General features: G+C 40.2%; 1 protein-coding gene and 1 pseudogene across 3 annotated transcripts in view; one reads left to right on the top strand and one right to left on the bottom strand.

The window, feature by feature from the left end:
- The window catches only part of S100PBP (S100P binding protein), a 33,283-nt gene that overhangs the window by 9,566 nt on the left and 3,080 nt on the right, over positions 1–20,637 (top strand). For all 3 annotated transcript variants that reach the window (XM_006094218.3, XM_006094220.3, XM_006094219.3), the window contains 4 exons: positions 454–1,154; positions 2,192–2,274; positions 4,071–4,174; positions 19,069–19,150. In XM_006094218.3, the coding sequence (XP_006094280.1) occupies positions 456–1,154; positions 2,192–2,274; positions 4,071–4,174; positions 19,069–19,150 (968 nt within the window). In that variant the 5' untranslated portion in view covers positions 454–455. The remainder of the gene's footprint in view (positions 1–453; positions 1,155–2,191; positions 2,275–4,070; positions 4,175–19,068; positions 19,151–20,637) is intronic.
- LOC111827099 lies at positions 9,858–10,386 on the bottom strand (annotated as a pseudogene).

Below are 20,637 nucleotides of genomic sequence, written 5' to 3'. Positions count from 1 at the left end.
GTAGATTGTTCAATATTTAGCTATTTTGAGTAATGCTGCTTTGGATATCCTTGTAAATGTATCCATGTGCATTTGTATAGGTATTTCTGTAGAATAAACTTCCAGAAGTGAAATATCTGGGTAAATTGGTATTGCCAAGATACTATCCACAAAATACTGTGCTGACTTACACTCTCACTGACAGAGTATGAGAGTGCTTTTTTGCACATCCACACTAACCTAGATTATTATGTCTTAATTTTTACCATATTTATAAGGAAAAAAGTATCTCATTGTTCTAATATGTATTTCCATGATTCTGATAAAGTTAAATATCTTAAAATTGTTTTCCATATTACAAGTCACAGTGTAAAGAATTTGAAATGTTAGGACACTACCACTCTATAGAGCAGATTGGAGTTGGTATGAAGAGTATTTCCTGTTCCTCAGTGAACCTGCCTCTTATTTCTCCAGATATGATGTGCCCATTGGTGCCCTCTAGGGGTTCCTTGGATGAGGATGTATTGGATGACTCCTTGCTGGACCTGAGTGAAGGAGAAGAAGACGATGGCCATTTCAGCTTCACAGAGGAAGAGATAGAGAAGTACTTAAGGGATGATGATCTATCAGATGAGGATGAGGAAAATTCATTGGACAGCCGTGGACCAGTAGCTGAGACTCCTGGCCTCTTCAAATTACCTCAGAGTACATTAGTTGGTCAAACTCCTGCAAAACCATTAAACAGACCCTTTGCACTAGAAAAGAATCTTGTAAAATTAACAGTTGTTGCACCATTTAATCCAACAGCTTGTGATGTTGTGCTTAATAAGGACAAGACTGATACACCCAAAGATATTGAAAAACGCTCCTCCCTTGGAGAAGGAATGAGAGAAGATGGTCTTAGCCCAAAAAAGAGCAAACTTTGCACTAATTCTGAAGGGATCATCCCCAATAACTCTTCCTGGGATGGGCCCTCGCTCCCTTCTCCTTCAAGTAATAACTTTCAACAAACTGTCCGTGAAAAAAGTATGCCTGATAGTAAGAAACCTATACCTGTAATCACTCAGATCTTGGACCATTCAGAGACTCCTCATTTAGGTTCATCCTGGAGAAATGGATCACATAAATCAAGTTGTGAAATGAAGTTTCCAGTTGTTTCCAGTTCATCAAACAAAGTAAGTATATTTTTTCAAGATGAAGAGAAAAAAAAAATGATTTTCATTCAGAGCTGTATAGCAGCAGAGCTTTGTATTCAGACAAATTGGGGTTTGAGTCCTGTCTAGCACCATGACCTTGGACAGATTATGTAGCCTCTCTGTTCCCTCACATTTCTTTTTATTTTTTATATTTTTATTGATTTCAGAGAGGAAGGGATAGAAACATCAATGATGAGAGAGACTCATTGATTGGCTGCCTCCTGCACGCCCCACACTGGGGATTGAGCCCGCAACCCTGGCATGTGCCCTTACCAGGAATCGAACCGTGACTTCCTGGTTCATAGGTCAACGCTCAACCACCGAGCCACAATGGCTGAGCCCTCACATTTCTTATTTAAAAATTGGAGTAAATAATATTTCATGGTAGAGTAAAGGGTAATTTTGTATTTGCAGTGACATTCATGATATCAAATTACCATTTATTAGATAATTACTAAGTTGATGATTATTTTAGTAGTAGTTTTCCTTTGGGCTTCAGCCTAAGTCTCAATCTTTGGTTATCTATAATAATAAAAGTGTAATATGCTAATTAGGCCAGACGTCCTTCCAGTCGAAGCTGGGGCTGCTAGGGAAGCCCGGGTCCTGGGTGCCAGAGGGAAGCCAGTGCCGGCAGCCGGGGGAAGGAAGGCCTGCTCTGGCATGAATTTCGTGCATCGGGCCTCTAGGATTGCTATATTAAATATAGTACCAGCTCTGAGTCAGCCTCAGAAGAGCTGAAAAATCTGGGGCAATTTACTTAACCTCTTTGAGCCTGATTCCCTTTCTTCCAAATGGGTTTAATAATCCCTGCTGCTTAGGGTTCTAAGCCTCCCCCCACTTTAAGATTGCAGTCACTATCTCATTTAAAGCAGCTATTATAGTGCCTGGTACACAGTGGGATACAGATATGCCTCTGAGGCCTTTAGTTCAAGAGTATTTCCATACACGGTATACTGTCATTTTCTTGTTACTAAGAACCGTCTTTCCTTCTGCATTTCTTTTGCTCTGAAAAAAAGGATGTTCTTGACAAGGATTCTGGGAAGCTGAAAGTTCCTGAGAGAATAGGCAAAGTCATTCCCGTCCTGCAAGCCAAAACAAGGTAACCCCATAGAATGAAAGGGCAATATGCAAATTAACCATCACTCCATCACAAAGATGGTGGCGCCCATAGCCACATGATGGCAGCGCCCAGTCCTGAGTCCCCCATTCCGAGGGGTGGGGAGGGCTGAGAGTGGGCAGCATGAGCGGCCTGGCGGAATGCTTGCTTCACCGCCGTGGTGATGAGGCAAGTGTTCCACCCCAGCTGCAGAGGGCCTCTGGGCAGCAGGCATGGAGCGGCCAGGGGCGGTGGGTGGGGAGGGGGCGGTGGGGAATGCTTGCGTCGTCGCCCCAGTGACGAGGCAAGTGTTCTGCGCCCATCCACAGATGGGCCTCTGGGCAGCGGGCGCAGAACGGCCAGGCCCCACAGAGAGCTACTGGCACACGGATTCGTGCGCAAGGCTACTAGTAGTGTAATGAAATATTCTGGTTTCTTCCTCAGTTTCCCTGTAGTATGGAAAAAACCCTGAGTAAGCATACTTAAAGTTCTAGCACCATATATTAGTGTGACGTTGGGCAAGTCAATCTCTGACTCATTTTGTCAATAAAATGAGGCCAATGATGCCTTCTCCACTACCTCACAGGATAATTTTGAAGAATAAAAAAAGACATATTAGTGAAAGTACTTTATAAATGTAAGATTTCTTTTCCCTGTGTATGGGCAAGTCTGGTCACAGATATGGTAGGAGGTTAGAATAATTTTTAGCAAAAATGTTAAAATATAACTGTAGAAAATCATTTAGTCATACAACTGTCTTGGGGAAAAATTCTTATAGAGGTTGCAGATTTGGGTCACCTTTTCTTTTTCAATCTATGCTTTTGTTGCCAGGAGATGGCAGTGTCTCCACATGGGCCTTTTTAATTAGCAAAGCTGTTCTTTAGGTTGGGTCACATTGGCTTCCTTACAATGATATTTTTAAAAAATATATATTTTATTGATTTTTCACAGAGAGGAAGGGAGAGGGATAGAGAATTAGAAACATCGATGAGAGAGAAATATCGATCAGCTGCCTCCTGCACACTCCCTACTGGGGATGTGCCCGCAACCAAGGTACATGCCCTTCACTGGAATAGAACCTGGGACCATTGAGTCCTCAGGCTGATGCTCTATCCACTGAGCCAAACCAGTTAGGGCCTTACAATGATATTTTAAAAAATTTTGATTATACAGGTATTCTGCTTTTGAAATTTTAAAATATTAAAAATGAGGCTTAAGTCCCTTTTCTGTTTTTTTTTCTTTTGTTTGCATAATTTGAGGAAAACATTGTTAATTGCTCATAATGGAAATTATACCAAAGAATATAAGTCAGGCTTCTTGGTACAGTAATAAGTTGACTATGGCAATATTCTCATCTACAGACTCCTCAGTATAGTGCAGTCAGTATGAGTAAGGGCCAGACGTTGTTCTTGCCAAGGTCACCAATTTTCTAATTGCCAGATCCAGTTGGTTCTTTTCTGTGTTTATCACATTCAGTTTTTTGTGGCTCTATGAAGTTAGCTATTTCCTGACTAACCTTGAATTACTCAACAAATGCTTTTTTTCCTAGGGACTAAGTTGTCTTCACTTTCCTATGCTTGTTAACAGGAGGTTGTTAACCTTCTCTTCTTTTTTCTCTCAGCTCCATACTTGATTTCAGCTTTGTATGACTAACACTGTCTTATGTCACTGAGTCTTAGAGTATTTTGCCTCTGAAATTTAGTTGTTCTAATTGATCAGCAGTATATATCTTCTGTCAATAAAACACTATACTCATAATTCTAATGGACTGTTTTTCCTCCTGGTTTGCTTTGTTCCAGGACTAATGTTTCGACGTTTTCACAATCAGATCTAGAACGGAAGAAGCAAACTTATGTCAGGAGTGTTTTTGCTCATATAAAAGACTCAGTGGATTCTAACCAAGGTAACATGGTAACCAAAAATGGCATGTACAGATGTGATGGCACTGTTTTTCCAGTATAATATCACTTAATTTTCTTAGATTGGTGAGAAAGATAACTTCCTTACCCCAAAATTTTCACTTCAGGGGATGCCTAATCAGATAATCCTGAAAGTGGCTGAGCTAACCTTAACGAGGGCTCCAAAGAGACTCATACCAGTACATGAAAAGTACGTTCCCCATGTTTGAGGGGTATAACCAGACCTATACCTTTTTGCCAGGGATTTGTTTTTTGTCTGAAAAACAGTAGAAGTAGATGACCAGGCACTGCTTAGTAATCATTGATTTTTATTTGGAATTATTTCCCTATTGGTCTTTAGCATTTAAACGTAAAAAAGCAGGCATTTCAAATTACATCCTGCATCATGCCATCTGAATAAAAACTCTTGAAAGACTCTGACTACCTTCCCGACCCTTCAAGCTGAGTCATCCCTAGTTAAAACCTATTTGCAAACCAAAATGGCTAGACTTTTTCTTTACCCCCATTCATCCTGAACTATTGGCTGATGGGAAAAAGCTCCTAAAGGGAAACTGGGCTGTACTGAAGGTGCAGAAGTTAGAGAGATACTTACAAAATAATTCCTTCTCAGAAAAGATCCATATTTTGTCATCTTTATGTCTTTCTCTATTTAGCAAACCTATCTCGAGTACTTTCAGTGGTGCTAATTTTGAAGATTAGGGATCGTAAACTTAAAGACAAGTGAGGTAGAGTCTTAGCCCTCTGGGAATTAATAGCCTAGAGAAGGAAAAGATAATTACATTGCAATATTGATTAGTGCTCTAATATAATTATGTATAAAGTGCAGTAGGAGCAAGGAAAGAGCCCTTCTGTTTGTGTTTGGGGAGAGTGGAAGATGGGAGAAGGAAGATGCTCTAGGTAGGCTCTACAGAGAAGATAATTAGTTCAGTTACTCTAAGGTCACTAGAGAGGGTTTTAGAAGAATTTTTGGCCAAAGATCAGAGGGAGTCTCCCCTATCTTTGACAAATCTTGAATAATTAGTGAGTTTTTCTTTTTTTGTTTTATAAGGCTATGAGTGAAAGATTTAGAACTGTTGAGACATCAGTCAAAAGAATATTTTATTTCAGGTCATTTTATTTTATTTATTTATTTGTTTATTTATTTATGTTAATACTCACTAGAGCAGTGGTTCTCAACCTTGGCTGCACATTAGAATCACCTGGGAATCTTTTTAAAATCCTGATTTCTGGGCCTCATCCTCCAGAAATTCTGTCTCTTGGATACTAATGTTGTGGCCTCACCCCATAACAAAGAACAATTTCTGGAGGATGAGGCCCAGAAATCAGGATTTTAAAAAGATTCCCAGGTGAATCTAATGTGCAGCCAAGGTTGAGAACCACTGCACTAGAGGATATTTTTTCCATTGATTTTGAGAGAAAATGGAAGGGGAAGAGGGAGAAACATCCATGTGAGAGAGAGACATTGATTGGTTGCCTCCTGCACGTGTCCCAACCAAGGCTGGGGATCAAAGCTGCAACCCAGGTACCTACCCTTGATCAGTAATCGAACCCACGACCCTTAGATGCATGGGCCAATGCTCTAACCATTGAGAAACACCAGCCAGGGCCAGGGCCTTCTATTTTTTACTCAAAGAATTTATTAAACAATCAAATACTACTCATACTGATTGCTAAGCCCTTTGGTTTGTGAGATCCCTTTACTTGAACTATTTTAAAGGTCTGATGGAACTAGGGCCACTTCCTCGCGCGCGCACACACACACACACACACACACACAGTCACTGGAGGGGCAGATTAAAAGAAGTTTGTCTATATAGTCAGCCTCTGTGGAAGAGGCTTGATCATTGTTTTGTTTTTTTTAAATCTATTTTTATTGATTTCAGAGAGGAAGGGAGAGGGAGAGAAAGATAGAAACATCAATGATGAGAGAGAATCATTGATTGGCTGTCTCCTGCACACTCCCACTGGGGATCGAGCTAACAACCTAGGCATGTGCCCTTGACTGGAATCAAACCCAGGACCCTTCAGTCTGCAGGCCAACGTTCTATCCACTGAGCCAAACGGGCTAGGGCATTGATCATTGTTTTTTCTTTCATGAGGTGACTTACTTTCTTTTATATACTAGATAGTTGGCACTGATATATCCAGTTATACAGTTTTCTTTCTCAATTGGGGCATTTTAAAAAAATTTCACAAGAAAAGCAATAAGCAACTGCTTATTTTATAGCATCTTTTCTAATCTCTTCCCCCATTCAGCAGTCCCTCTCCCATTTTATCACAACAATCTATATCCCATAAGAAACAGCTAGAATTGCCCTAGCCAGTTTTGTTCAGTGGATAGAGTGTCAGCCTGTGGACTGAAGAGTCCCAGGTTCCATTCTGGTCAAGGGCATATGCTCAGGTTGCTGGCTCAATCCCCAGTAGAGGGCGTACAGGAGGCAGCCAATCAGTGATTCTCATCATTGATGTTTCTCTCCCTCTCCCTTCCTCTTTGAAATCAATAAAAATATATTAAAAAGAAAAACAGCTAGAATAACTGGTATAGAGGAGAGGCAGAATATTTTAGTAGTTGGGGGAATAAAGTCTAGTCTAAAGTTAATTTCTGGGTTCATATCTAGCACCATTACTTACAGGCTGTGTGACTTTGAACCAGTAAAAGCTCCGTTTTCTCATTTATAAAATGGGGATAATAACGAGGCTTATTTAGCTTATGTGAAAATTACTTTTTTTAAAAAATATTTTTTATTGATTTCAGAGAGGAAGGGAGAGGGAGGGAGAAATAGAAGCATTAATGATGAGAGAGAATCATTGATTGGCTGCCTCCTGCACACCCCACACTGGGGTTTAAGCCCACAACCTGGGCATGTATCCTGACCAGGAATCAATCCTTGACCTCCTAGTTCAGTGATGGCAAACCTATGACACGCGTGTCAGAGGTGACATGCGAACTCATTTTTTTGCTTGATTTTTCTTTGTTAAATGGCATTTAAATATATAAAATAAATATCAAAAATATAAATCTTTGTTTTACTATGGTTGCAAATATCAAAAAATTTCTATATGTGATATGGCACTAGAGTTAAGTTAGGGTTTTTCAAAATGCTGACATGCCGAGCTCAAAAGGTTCGCCATCACTGTCCTAGGTCAAAGGTTGATGCTCAACCACTGAGCCTTGCCAGTTGGGCTCATTTTATCAATAATGTATATATTATTGATACAGGATATAATATAATTCATTCTTTAACTCCATTATTGTAATGTAGGTCTAATCTCTCTTTAGTTTAGTGCCACCTAGTTCTTCAATAGCATTTACAAAGAAGTGCCAACCACTATGAAATCCCAGCTAATGGAAAACTTTGTATGAAATAAGTTCTTAGAGTAGAAAAGGACCATTAAGATCTTCTCTTTAATCTCCTAACACATAATTCTGTTTTCTGTATCTTTGCCAAGTGACCATTCAGCCTTTGCTTAGAGTTCTAATAATGCAAAACTCATTACCTCATGAAACAGGCCGTTCATTGATTAGAAAATTGTTAGAAAGTTATTCCTTACATTGAGCCAAACTCTGCCTTCCTGTAATTTCCAGTGGTAGTTCCTAGCCCTGCCCTCTGGGATCACAAAAAATAACTGCTCTCTTCCATTTACATAATATATTTTAAGGATCTTTGCCTGTTAAATATCTCAAATTAAGATTTTTAATGGTTACAAAGTATAACTTGTTATTCCATCTTGGGTAATTAGATTGTGTTTATTTTCATTAGCAATGCTGCAGTGAACATTCTGGTCAAGAAATGTTTATGTACAGCTCTTATATCTATAGGACGAATGCATAGAAGTGGAATTGCTGGGTAAAGTGCATAAACATTTTTTAAAACTTTTGATGCATGTTACCAGATTGTCCTGCCCTCCCCAATTGTATTTTATTTTACTGTCACCAATTTGATAGGTAAATTTCAATAAATTTTCTTGTAATACTTAGCTTGAACACTTTTCTTATGTTTATTGGCGATTTATATCTAATCATAATTTTTTTTTGAGTCATTTATTGCAAAGTTCAAGCTGAGAGCTGTGAATTTACTACATCCATTTAAAGTAAATAACTTATATGAAATACAGATCTGGCATAGATATAAGATGTGAAAATCAAAATTAATGTCTTGAACCTATATATTTCATTTGCTCACAAACTTGCACACACTAATATTCTGCAAAGAAGACAACTACAGCAAAAGAAAAACTTCCCTTTTGCAAATAAGACCAAAAGCATCCCTCCAAAGAGGACAAAATTAATCATAATTTCTTAAAATCATCTAGTATTTATACTATATTCCAATTTCCTTGTTTTTCCAAAACGCCTCTTGTAAATTATTAAAACGGGATCTAATTAAGGTTTAACTGTTGTCCGGAACCATGTGCACTGCAATATACTGGGCAGGCTTGCAGGTTGCCTGCGCCAGCTGCCAGGTGAACTCAGAGAGGAGCCCATCTGGTACCGAGGCATGGGGCACATTGGTATTCACCACAAACATCAGTGAGGACTGGGGCCATGCACCAAGATGTGCCTGTGTCTCTCTCCTTAGTCTCTCTTAATCCAGGTCACCTTTTTTAAAAAAAATATATTTTTATTAATTTAAGAGAAGAAGGGAGAGGGAGAGACAAACATTAATGATGGGAGAGAATCATTGATCGGCCACCTCCTGCACGCCCTCTAGTGGGGATCAAGACCGCAACCCAGGCATGTGCTTGACCCAGAATTGAACTGTGACCTCCTGGTTCATAGGTCAATGCTCAACCACTGAGCTGCACCAGCCAGGCCAGGTCACTTGTTTTGTAGATTGCCCCACATTTTGAATTGTGTTTGTTTCCCTTTTTTGGTGTCATTTAACTTGGTCATCCATCCCCTATATTTACTGTAAACTGGAAGTTGGGTCTAGAAGATGGATTAGATTCAGATTAAGAATTTTTTTTTAAGGCAAGGAAAGGTTCTTTTTGTTTTTTTTAAAATATATTTTATTGATTTTTTACAGACAGGAAGGGAGAGGGATAGAGAATTAGAAACATCGATGAGAGAGAAACATCGATCAGCTGCCTCCTGCACACTCCCTACTGGGTATGTGCCCGCAACCAAGGTACATGTCCTTGACTGGAATCAAACTTGGGACCCTTGAGTCAGCAGGCCGACGTTCTGTCCATTGAGCCAAACTGGTTAGGGCGAGGTTAAGAATTTTTTTGGCTGGAATAATTCACAGGTACTGTTGTGTATTTATCCTGTATCAAATTAGGAGGTACCACCTAATGACAGGTATTTCCACTAATAGTGATGTTAAGTTTAATCACTTTGTTAAAGTGTTAATTGAAACATTTCTCTATTGTATGGTACATTATTCCCTTTGTAATTAGTAAATCATCCGTGGAGTGTGCTTTGGTACCATTCAAATATTCTGTTCCACGATTATTCACCAAAGGTTTGAGCATTCATTGACGATCCTTGCCTGAATCAGCCACTACACAGAGAATTGGATAGAAAATATTCATTTTCTAAATATATCATTTTTGTACAATTTGTTAGCTGGCATTCTTCTATGTAGATTTTTTAGTATCACCTTTACCTCATGGATTTATTATTTGTTTTTGAAAAGGTTTTATTATATACAGAGGGGATGGGACTCAGTCCTTGACTGTTGCCTTCCTCATTACTATAAGGAGGTTGCTGAGCTCCTTTCTCTTCTTTTTGGCCCAGTTGTGTGTCCCCACCCAACTTCAGGGTCTGTTTGTCCATGGAGAACTTGAGCAGCTTCATGGTGGATTGTTAGAGGGCAAAACCACACACCCCTCAGATCATGGCCCACATGAACTTGGTGTGCTTGGTAAGGTACTCCTGGCTGCAGCTGTGCCTCGCCTTGTTCATGTTCTTGGTTACCGTGTGGCTTTTTTTTTTAAATATATTTTATTGATTTTTTACAGAGAGGAAGGGAGAGGGACAGAGAGCTAGAAACATCAATGAGCGAGAAAAATTGATCACCTGCCTCCTGCACACCCCCCACTGGGATGTGCTCGTAACCAAGGTACATGCCCTTGACTGGCATCGAACCCGGGACCCTTCAGTCCTCAGGCCGACGCTTTATCCACTGAGCCAAACTGGCCAGGGCCGTGTGGCTTTTTTGAGGCTCATGGACATGGGGTGGTGCAAAGCCATGGCTACTGCTCTTTATTGCTGTCGCCACTGAAAGGCCCACATTGCATAGAACCCCTTATGGATTTTTTAAAAAAACGTGTTATAACCAGTGCATTTTTTTTTTATTTGTCCCAGATTTGACCAATAGGAACTCCTTCAAGTGGGCTCCTGTGTCTTCTGACATAACCCCATTACTCTTTTTTTTTAATTGTGATAAGAAAACAACATTTATCATTTTAAGTATACAGTTCAGTATGTTATGTTTATTCACATTGTTGTGAAACATATCTAGGACTTTTTATCATGCAAATCTCAAACTCCCTACTCATTAAAAAACAACTAGGCTTCCCTCCCTCCTAAAGAGTCCCTAATAACCACCATTCTACCTTGTTTCTATTAATTTGACTACTCTAGTTACCTCATATAGAATCACACAGTATTTGTCTTTTTATGAATGACTTATTTCACTTGGCGTAATGTTCTCAAGGTTCATCCATGGTGTAGCATGTACCAAAATTTCCTTCCATTTTATGGCAGAACTAGAGGCCTGGGGCACAAAATTCGTGCAAGGGGCTTGGCCCTTGAAGCCCCAGCTTCATCCAGAGGATCGTTCTGCTGTTCGGTCTAATTAGCATATTAGCTCTTTATTATATAAGATAGTATTCCATTCTATGTATATCCCACATTTTTTTTCCCATTCATCCTTCAGTGGATATTTAGGTTGCTTTTGCCTTGACTACAAATCAGTCAAGATTTGTACTAGATCAGTGCTGTGTTGTTGACCTATAGGCAACACATTTGCATTATTGCTTTCTATTTAATCTTTTTTTCCTTCTTATTTCCATTTTATTAATCCTAATATATAAAAACCCTGGGTCCGTCACGACCGGAGGCTCGACTAACCGGAAGTCAGTCCTACAGTCAACCCAGCACTGACTGCTGAGGGGGCTGCAAATCAGGCCCAGAGAGAGGCCTGAAGGGAGAAGCAGGGTCTGATCTGTAGCCTCTGTGGCAGCTTGCCTCTCTCTTTCTCTCCCGCAGCTGGGCTTCCATTTCTCTCTAGGCCTCCATTGGGCTGCTGATCAGCCCTGTCTTTCTGATCAGGCCCCGTTGATAGGCCCAGAGACACTGACTGGCAAAGAAACCAACCAATCAGAACCAAATCTGGGTGAAGTGTGAGGAGCCAATGGCTGCCTAGGAGGTGGAGCTTTTGACGCTGACTGGCATAGAAACTGACCAACCAGAACCAAATTGGCCAGCAGAGGGGGGCAGTTGGGGGGGACCAGGCCTGCAGGGGGAGGGCAGTTGGGGGCCATCAGGCCGGCTGGGGAGGGCAATTGGGGGGACCAGGTTTGCAGGGGAGAGCAGTTGGGGGCGACCAGGCCAGCAGGGGAGGGCAGTTGGGATTGACCAGGCTGGCAGAGGAGGGCAGTTGGGAGTGAGATCAGGCCAGCAGGGGAGGGCAGTTGGGGGCGATCGGGCTGGCAGGAGAGCAGTTAGGTGTTAATCAGGCTGGCAGGGGAGTGGTTAGGGGGTGATCAGGCTGGCAGACAGAAGTGGTTAGGGGCAATCAGGCAGGTGAGCAGTTAGGAGCCAGCAGTCCCGGATTGTGAGAGGAATGTCTGACCGGCAGTTGGACATCACCTGAGGGGTCCCAGATTGGAGAGGGTGCAGGCTGGGCGAGGGACACCCCCCCCGCCCCGTGCACGAATTTCGTGCACCGGGCCTCTAGTCTATTCATAAAACCAGTAGCCTAGCCTTGGCTGGTGTTGCTCAATTGGTTGAGCATCGCCCCATGCACCAAAAGATCGTCAGTTCGATTCCTCGTTGGGACCTACCCAGATTTTGTGTTCATCCCTGGTCAGGGTGCATATGGGAGGCAACTGATTGATGTTTCTTTCTCACATCATTGTTTCTCTCTCTTTCTTCTTCTCCCTCTTTCTCTAAAATCAATGAAAAAGTATTTTATTTTTTAAAACATATCTTGATTTTTTCATGTCAATAAAGCCTTTTTTTAAAAAAATATTTTTATTGATTTCAGAGAGGAAGGGAGAGGGAGAGGGAGAGATAGAAATGTCAATGATGAGAGAATCATTGATTGACTGCCTCCTGCACTCTCCAAACTGGAGATCGAGCCCGCAACCGGGCATGTGCCCTGACTGGGAATCAAACCAGTGACCTCTTGGTTCATAGGTCGACATTCAAACACTGAGCCATGCTGGCTGAGCTGAAAACATTTTTTTTTTTTTAAAGAAGAAGAAAAAAGCAGTAGCCCACACCCCTATAGCACTTTTTTTTTCTTTCCTTCCCTCTTCATTCTTTACCCTGTACTTGGTATTTTTTTTATTGCATGGCATAGAGACATTATGAATGCCTTTAAGTAACTGAGTTTAAGGATTTACAGGAGAAAATGAAGATTATTAAATGCTCAACAACATAGCCAGGCCTCATAGTAAAAAAAATCAGCCATAGAGCCAGACTCCCTCAGAAATGGTGTCTTTGTTCCCTACATAGTTTTTCCCTGCTGATTTAGTGCTTGTGCTCTCTATTAGCTATCTTAAGTTCTGTTCCCTCGATCCCTGCCTCGTGTACTCTTCTCTCTTGTTCTCATTGCCAAAGCTCACATTCACATTACAAAGAGAGTATCTGATTTATAAGCCAGGCCAGCTTATAAATTATTAGTCAGATGAGAGAATCCTGTTCTTGGATCATGTGCCACACTTGATTGAGTAGGGTCATGTGGTGCCATATAAAACCTGTCAGAAGGGCCATTGGCATAGCAAGTACTCAGCATTATCATTCCTTCTCCTCTAACAATTGACTCACTCTTAACTTATTAAGGACAGTTACTAGACTGGATTTCCCCCCAAACCAGTCAGCTACATATTTATAGATTAAGGTTTAGATGAATTGCTGATCTCATTCCTGAAATGTTGAGGTTTTTTTCCTCCTAATTTCATTCTTAGGTGAATTTCCTCCTTAGCCACAAAACAAAAGATAGCCTTCACCATCTTTTAGCCACAACTTAAAATAAACTCATGGTACCAATTGTTAGTCCAAGAAAGCCCATCTGTTAAGAGACTGAAGGAAAGAGAAAATTCAGAATTTGAAACAAAAATGTTTCCATTCTTGTTAGCATGTCTAAATTTGGAGGAAGAAGAGATTGAAGCTTTGAGCTGGTCTTATGTTTGTTTTTTTTTTACTTCACAAACTTTCCTTTTATTTATTTATTTTGCAGTTTTTTTTTTTTTAAATCTTTATTGTTGAAAGTATTACATAGGTCCTCCTTTTCCCCCCATTAACCTCTTCCAGCCCGCTCCTGTCCTCCCCCTGCTCCCAGGCCCTCACCACCCCATTGTCTGTGTCCATGGGTTATTCAGATATGCATACAAGTTCATTGGTTGATCTCTTCCCACCCACCCTCCCCTACCTTCCCTCTGAGGTTCAACAGTCTGTTCATGCTTCTATGACGCTGGGTCTTTTTTGATCATCAGTTTTGGTTCATTAGATTCCACATATGAGTGAGATCATATGATACGTATCTTTTTTTTTAATTTAAATTCTTTATTGTTTAAAGTATTACATATGTCTCCTTTTTCCCCCATTGACCTCTCCCCGGCCATTCCCACCCCCCAACACATACCTTCACCCCTCCTACTGTCTGTGTCCATGGGTTTTGCTTATATGCATGGATATAAGTCCTTTGGTTGATCTCCTCCTCCCCCCCTCCCCACCCCTTCCTTCCCTCTGAGGTTGGCCAGTCTGTTGGATGCTTCTATGTCTCTGGATCTATTTTCGTTCATCAATTTATGTTGTTCATTATATTCCACAAATGAGTGAGATTATGTGATACTTATCTTTCTCCGACTGGCTTATTTCGCATAATGCTCTCCAGGTCCTTCCATGATGTTGCAAATGGTAAGAGTTCCTTCTTTTTTACAGCAGTGTAGTATTCCATTGTGTAGATATACCACAGGTTTTTAATCCACTCACCTGCTGATGGGCACTTAGGCTGTTTCCAAGTCTTATCTATTGTAAATTGCGCTGCTATGAACATAGGGGTGCATATATTCTTTCTGATGAATGTTTCAGGTTTCTTAGAATATATTCCTAGAAGTGGGATGACTGGGTCACTTGGTAGTTTCATTTTTAATTTTTTGAGGAAACTCCATACTGTTCTCCACAATGGCCACACCAGTCTGCATTCCCACCAGCAGTGCACAAGGGTTCCTTTTTCTCCACAACCTTGACAACACTTGTCGGTTGGTTGATTTGTTGATGGTAGTCATTCTGACAGGTGTGAGGTGGTATCTCATTGTCATTTTGATTTGTATCTCTCGGATGATTAGTGACTTTGAGCATTTTTTCATATATCTCTTGGCTTTCTGTATGTCCATTTTGGAGACGTGCCTATTTAGGTACTTTACCCATTTTTTAATTGGATTGTTTGTCTTCCTTTTGTTAACACATTGCGGGTGGATCACAAGCATTCTCATGTTTTCATATTACACAGTGTTTTACGTAAATGTTAAAGTCACGCCTTAAAATTAAATACCCATTGCATTTTGAAGTTATTTATTACATGTTCTTACAAGCTAATATCTTTTTTTAAATATATATTTTTATTGATTTCAGAGAGGAAGGGAGAGGGAGAGATAGAAACAACAATGATGAGAGAGAATCATTGATCGGCTGCCTCCTGCATGCCCCCTACTGGGGATCAAGCCTGCATGTCCAGGCATGTGTCCTTGACCGGAATCGAACCTGGGACCCTTCAGTCCGCAGGCTGATGCTCTATCCACTGAGCCAAACCGGCTAGGGCCAAGCTAATATCTTTTTAAGTATCATACTTTGTAAAACTTTTTTTGTACTCGTTCAGTAGAAACTTATCTGGCCACTGGGTAAAGCTAGCAATGTTCTTATGCCAGTACCAGGCTGTTTTGAGCACAGTGGCTTTGTAGTATAACTTGATATCTGGTGATTCCTCCAACTTTGTTGTTCTTTCTCAAGATTGCTGCAGCTATTCGGAGTCTTTTTTGGTTCCATGTACATTTTTGGAGTATTTGTTGTAGATCTGTGAAATATGCCGTTGGTATTTTAATAGGGATTGCATTGAAGCTATAGATTGCTTTGGGTAGTATGGACATTTTAATGATGTTGATTCTATCAATTCATGAACATGGTGTATTCTTCCACTTAATTATGTCTTTCTCTGTCTCTTTTTTCAATGTCCTATAGTTTTCAGAATACAGGTCTTTTACCTCCTTGGTTAAGTTTATTCCTAAATATCTTATTGTTTTTGTTGCGATGGTGATCATTAAGTCTTATTAATAATAAAGGTTACCAGAGTCCATCAGTAAGTTCTTAGTGCTAATGAAAACTTAAATTTTTTGAGTTTAGCTGAGCCCTAATTATTGAGCCCTTGTTTACACAGTGCTGTGCCATGTGCCAACTGGGTATACAAGAGACATACTGTGTTATGTTTCTTGCTTTCTAATCCCCACTACAAAATGTCAGTCCCAGAAAAATTTTTTAGGAAACTCAACCCATGGTATTGTTGGAATTTGGGCTCTGTCGCTAGCTATGTAACCTTGGACAAATTGCTTCTCTGTGCCTGTTTCTTCAACTGTAAAATGGGGGAAACACCACATATGATTGTTATCTATAAAAGCATAATATGCTAATTAGACCAGATGTCCTTCCGGATGAAGCCACCGCAGCAGGGGCCGAGGCAGAGGCAGCCGTAGAGCAGCGGTGGGGCTGAGCCCCTTGCACGAATTTCATGCATCGGGCCTCTAGTAAGAAATAAGTGAACTAGTATATATAAAACACATAGGATATTGCCTAATATATGGTAAGTGCTGCTGCTAGATTATGATGCCTAGCAGTTGAATACATGAAGCCTCCTTGGGCCTCATCGGTCAGTCTTTTTCTTCTTTTAGTTTAAAATAAATAGGTTTCTTGGTAGGAGGTTTATAGTATATCTTTAGTTTCCATCATCAAGGCAATTTTCTAGAGATAAGTGAACTGAAGGACATGGTCTATAGATAGTCCTGTTTCATTTTGAGGTTGGACCCAAAATTGCGTATCTCGCCAGCCCTCCTTTGATGATGCTTTGGCAAGAAAATTTTAGTTTGAAATTCTTACTAAGCTGATTTCCCCTCATTGCAACATCCTTTTTGGGAGCTAGAGGGAATGGGGTGCTAGTGATGTGAAAGTAGGGTATAGGAAAGGGGCAGTTTAGAATCAAGACCCTTGATTTTAGCTGGACAAATCTATAGGCAAGGGATTTTCTAATTAGAAATTACTTTCTTAAAGGGGAAATTTATTCCTGATTTATATTTCTTTATCAAGTGAGATTAATATTTTTTATTTCCATATTAGTGAGACCGAACATTTTTTCATTATGTTCCTTGATCACATATTACTTGTATGAATTGCCTATTTATGTCCTTGACCTATGTTTTTGTTTTATATGAGGAGACTTATTGTTGTAGAAAAAGGGTATTAAACCTTTGCCAAATATATTTCATATATATTTTATGTCAGTTGTCTTCTTTTATCCTTGGTTGTGCTTTTTTATTTTACTGCACAGAAACTTTTAATGCAATGAATCTATAAATACTTCCTGAAAAGTATTATCTCATTATGATTAGAGAGAGAATATCTGCTGAGTGCTGCTGAGTGTCATAGTTTATATGTAGACTTATCCATTTAATAAGCATTTTTCCTTACAAATAGGTGATTGATTGTCATAGGATTTGAAGACTCATTGCAAACTAACAGGCCTGAGGCTGTAACATCATAATAATAGCTACTACTTACTGTACATGGGCTGTATGCCAGGCAGTTTGCTATGTCTTTTATGTACTAGTAGAGGCCCGATGCATGAAATTTGTGCAAGAGTAGGCCTTTCTTCCCCCAGCTGCCAGCACCGGCTTCCCTCTGGCACCCGGCACCCGGGACCCGGGCTTCCCTCACAGCCCCGGCTTCATCCGGAAGAATGTCCGGTCTAATTAGCATATTACACTTTCATTATTATAGATGTTCCTAATACTCCAAGCTAAATATTATTGTCCCCCACAGTGCCTTAATGAGTAAAGTGGGATTAGAAGAAATGAAATGGCCCTGACCGGTTTAGCTCAGTGGATAGAGCGTTGCCTGTGGACTGGGGGGGTCCTGGGTTCAATTCCAGTCAAGGGCATGTACCTTGGTTGCGGGCACATCCCCAGTGGGGGGTGTGCAGGAGGCAGCTGGTCGATGTTTCTCTCTCATCGATGTTTCTTACTCTCTATTCCTCTCCCTTCCTCTCTGTAAAAAATCAATAAAATATATTTTTTAAAAATCAATAAAATATATTTTAAAAAAAAAAGAAATGAAATGATTTGCCCAGGGTCAAGAACTAGTTAGTGACTGGATTGGAAATTTATCTGCTTAACTTCAAAGTTTATATACTTTTTTACAAAGGTCGGCTCCTTGAGGCTTTGAATAAATTGGTCGTAAATATTTTTTACCTGAACTTGAAAAGATGGTCTATACCTTAGTTAGAGTGCTCTTGGTTCCTGAGAACATAGTAGATAAGATAATGAGAAGTATGTAAACTAGCTGAAAGGAAGATCTCCGCTGTCTAGGGCAGTGGTTTTCAAAGAGTAATTCCCAGACCAGCAGCATCAGCATCGCTTGGGCATTTATTAGAAATGCAAAATCTCACTTCCCACTCAAACCTACAGAATCAGAAGCTCTGGGGTTGGAACCCAGCAATCTGTTTTATAATACCTCCAACTGATTATGATGCATGTTAAAATTTGAGAGCCACTGGTCTAGAGAAGTTATTTTGTTTTCTCAAACCATAATTTCTTCTCTTGTGAGCTTCAGCCTAAGTCTCAACCCTTAAGCGAAAAATTAGTATCATCAAATAGTGGCAAAAGCTGAACTCAAAGCAGGTTGTTTTGAGTCCAATTTAATAAGCACTTAAAGCAAGTATACTTCCCTGAGCTATAGTTTTTCATCTCTAAAATGATGTTAATAACATCTCTCTCCATATAAGATATTTTTTTTAGAATTAAGGTAATGTGTAAAGTGCTTACTAGCACCTTGCCAGACTGCCAGATAGGTGTTTGAGAAATTGCCTCCAGCAATTTTTCTAGTCAAGCAAAAAGCCCCCACCCCTCTTCCATTCTCAACTTCTCTTGTTTCTTGAATGTATTTTGTTATCTTGTGTTCTAGGCCTTTGTATTAGCTATTTCTCTTGGACACCCCCACCTCCCATCCCTCTTTATCTCACCAACTTCTTACATCTTCAGATCCCTGCTTATAGTTTACTTCCCTTGGAGGGGACTTTCTCTAATCCCCATGCCCCAGTCTCTGTGTGTCACTGCACATATCACAAATTTTGGAATCACCTAGGGCAAATGCAGTCTCTTATATACCACAATATTCTAGGGGACAGTAACGTTCCTCACACATTGTAGGAGCTAATGAATGTTGAATGAATGAATGGTAGCTGTCTTATTGTTTCATCATCATCACCCAAGAGCAAGTTCCCCTCTCTGGCTTGTAGTTTTTGTGCTGACTGCTTGTGATGGTCAGAAGTAGATAGTATTGGGACCAGTGCTTGTTTTCTCTTTCTCTGAAAGCTTTGACCTAGGCTGACATGGTAGTTCACTGAGCTGCTTTTTAACCACTGATCTCTCTGTATTGCAGGTGCCTTGGTGGAACTGTGTTCTTTGATGGATCAAGTTCATCATATGCATAACCATCCGCATCCTTCGGACCTCACCATTCGGTGAGTGGGTGATTAAAAGGAGGAGGAAGAGGAGGAGGGAATTTGGCTATAGGAGGAATGTGGTGGGAAGTTGAGGTTATAATTGTTTAAAATCAGAGGTGGAAAGAGAGGATTACAGTATAATGGAATAAGAACTTGACTGACATTCAGGAAACCTGGGTTCTAATACTAGCTTTGCAGTTTTTCATCTATATGATTTTGATCTAATCACTTTTACTTCTCTGGTTCTTACATCCGTAAAATTAATATGTTGGACTAATTAATGTCAAAAGGCCTTTTAAAAAATATTTTTATTGGTTTTAGAGAGAGAGTCAGAGAGAGAGAGAAAGAAATATCAATATGAGAGAGAAACATCAATTAGCTTCCTCCTGTAACCCCCTACTGGGGATTGAGCCTGCAACCTGGGCATGTGCCCTGCCCGGGAATGGAACCAGTGACCTTTTGGTGCATGGAACAATGCTCAACCAACTGAGCCGCTCCGGCCAGAGTTCAAAGGGCCTTTCTAGTGCTGAAATCTTATGGATTCTTGATGTAGTGTTATTTTATAGATTTAGTCAGTTACTTTGATCAGCTACCCAGAAACCTTGAGTCATTTTTGACTCCTTTCTCTCTTTCCATATATTTAATCCATTAGCAAATTTTATAAGCACCACATACAAAATATATCCAAAACCTGATCATTTTGCATCATTTTCACCTGGATTATTGCAAATCTAAATCATCTCCTGTTTCTGCCTTTGCCCGTCAACTATTCTTAGTTCAGCAGCCAAAGAGATTCTTTCAAAGCATTAGTCATAAGTTAGATTCTCTTCTTTGCTCAGGATTTTCAAGTGGTTTTTGATTTCCCATCTTCTCATCTTCACGATCCCCTACATCTCCTATAAGGATCATGGCCTAGTCTGACAGCTCATCAGCCTCTGTGCTTTATTCATTCTGCTCTAGTCACTGGCTTCCTTGCTATTTTTCAAGTATGCAGACATTCTCATACCTCAGCCTTTACACTCATTGTTTCCTCTGTAGTTATCAGAAAGACAATGTAGTGTATTGGTTATTAGATAAATTCTGGTGTGAATTCAAATCCAGGCCCTTCTGCTTACTCCACTATATAACCTTGAGCAAGTTAGTTAACCTGAGGATCAAGTTTCCTTACGTGTACAAGTTGTTAATGAGAGTGCTTTTCTCATAGAATTGTCATTAGCATTAAATGAGATGAGGTGTTCAAAGAATTCAAGTGCTTGTGTTTAGGGCTAGGTAAATGTCAGGTATTGTTACAATTATTTTCAACCCTGGCTGTTCCTCATAATCATCTATGGAGATGTCCAAAAATATAAATGTCCAGGCTCTGATTATAGGGATTCTAAATCATTAAGTCTGGGGGTGAGGAAGGGGCCAAGAATCTATATCTTTAAAAAGTTTCCCAGGTGGGTTATTAGGAACAGCTGGAGTTGAGAGTAGGCTCAAATGATCTCAATGGGTCCTCTTCAGAA

The sequence above is a fragment of the Myotis lucifugus genome, unplaced genomic scaffold (genome assembly GCF_000147115.1).
Source record: "Myotis lucifugus unplaced genomic scaffold, Myoluc2.0 scaffold_131, whole genome shotgun sequence".
NCBI classification, from domain to species: domain Eukaryota; kingdom Metazoa; phylum Chordata; class Mammalia; order Chiroptera; family Vespertilionidae; genus Myotis; species Myotis lucifugus.
The sequence above is the reverse complement of the archived record's forward strand: the minus strand, read 5'-3'. Positions and strand labels throughout refer to the sequence as shown.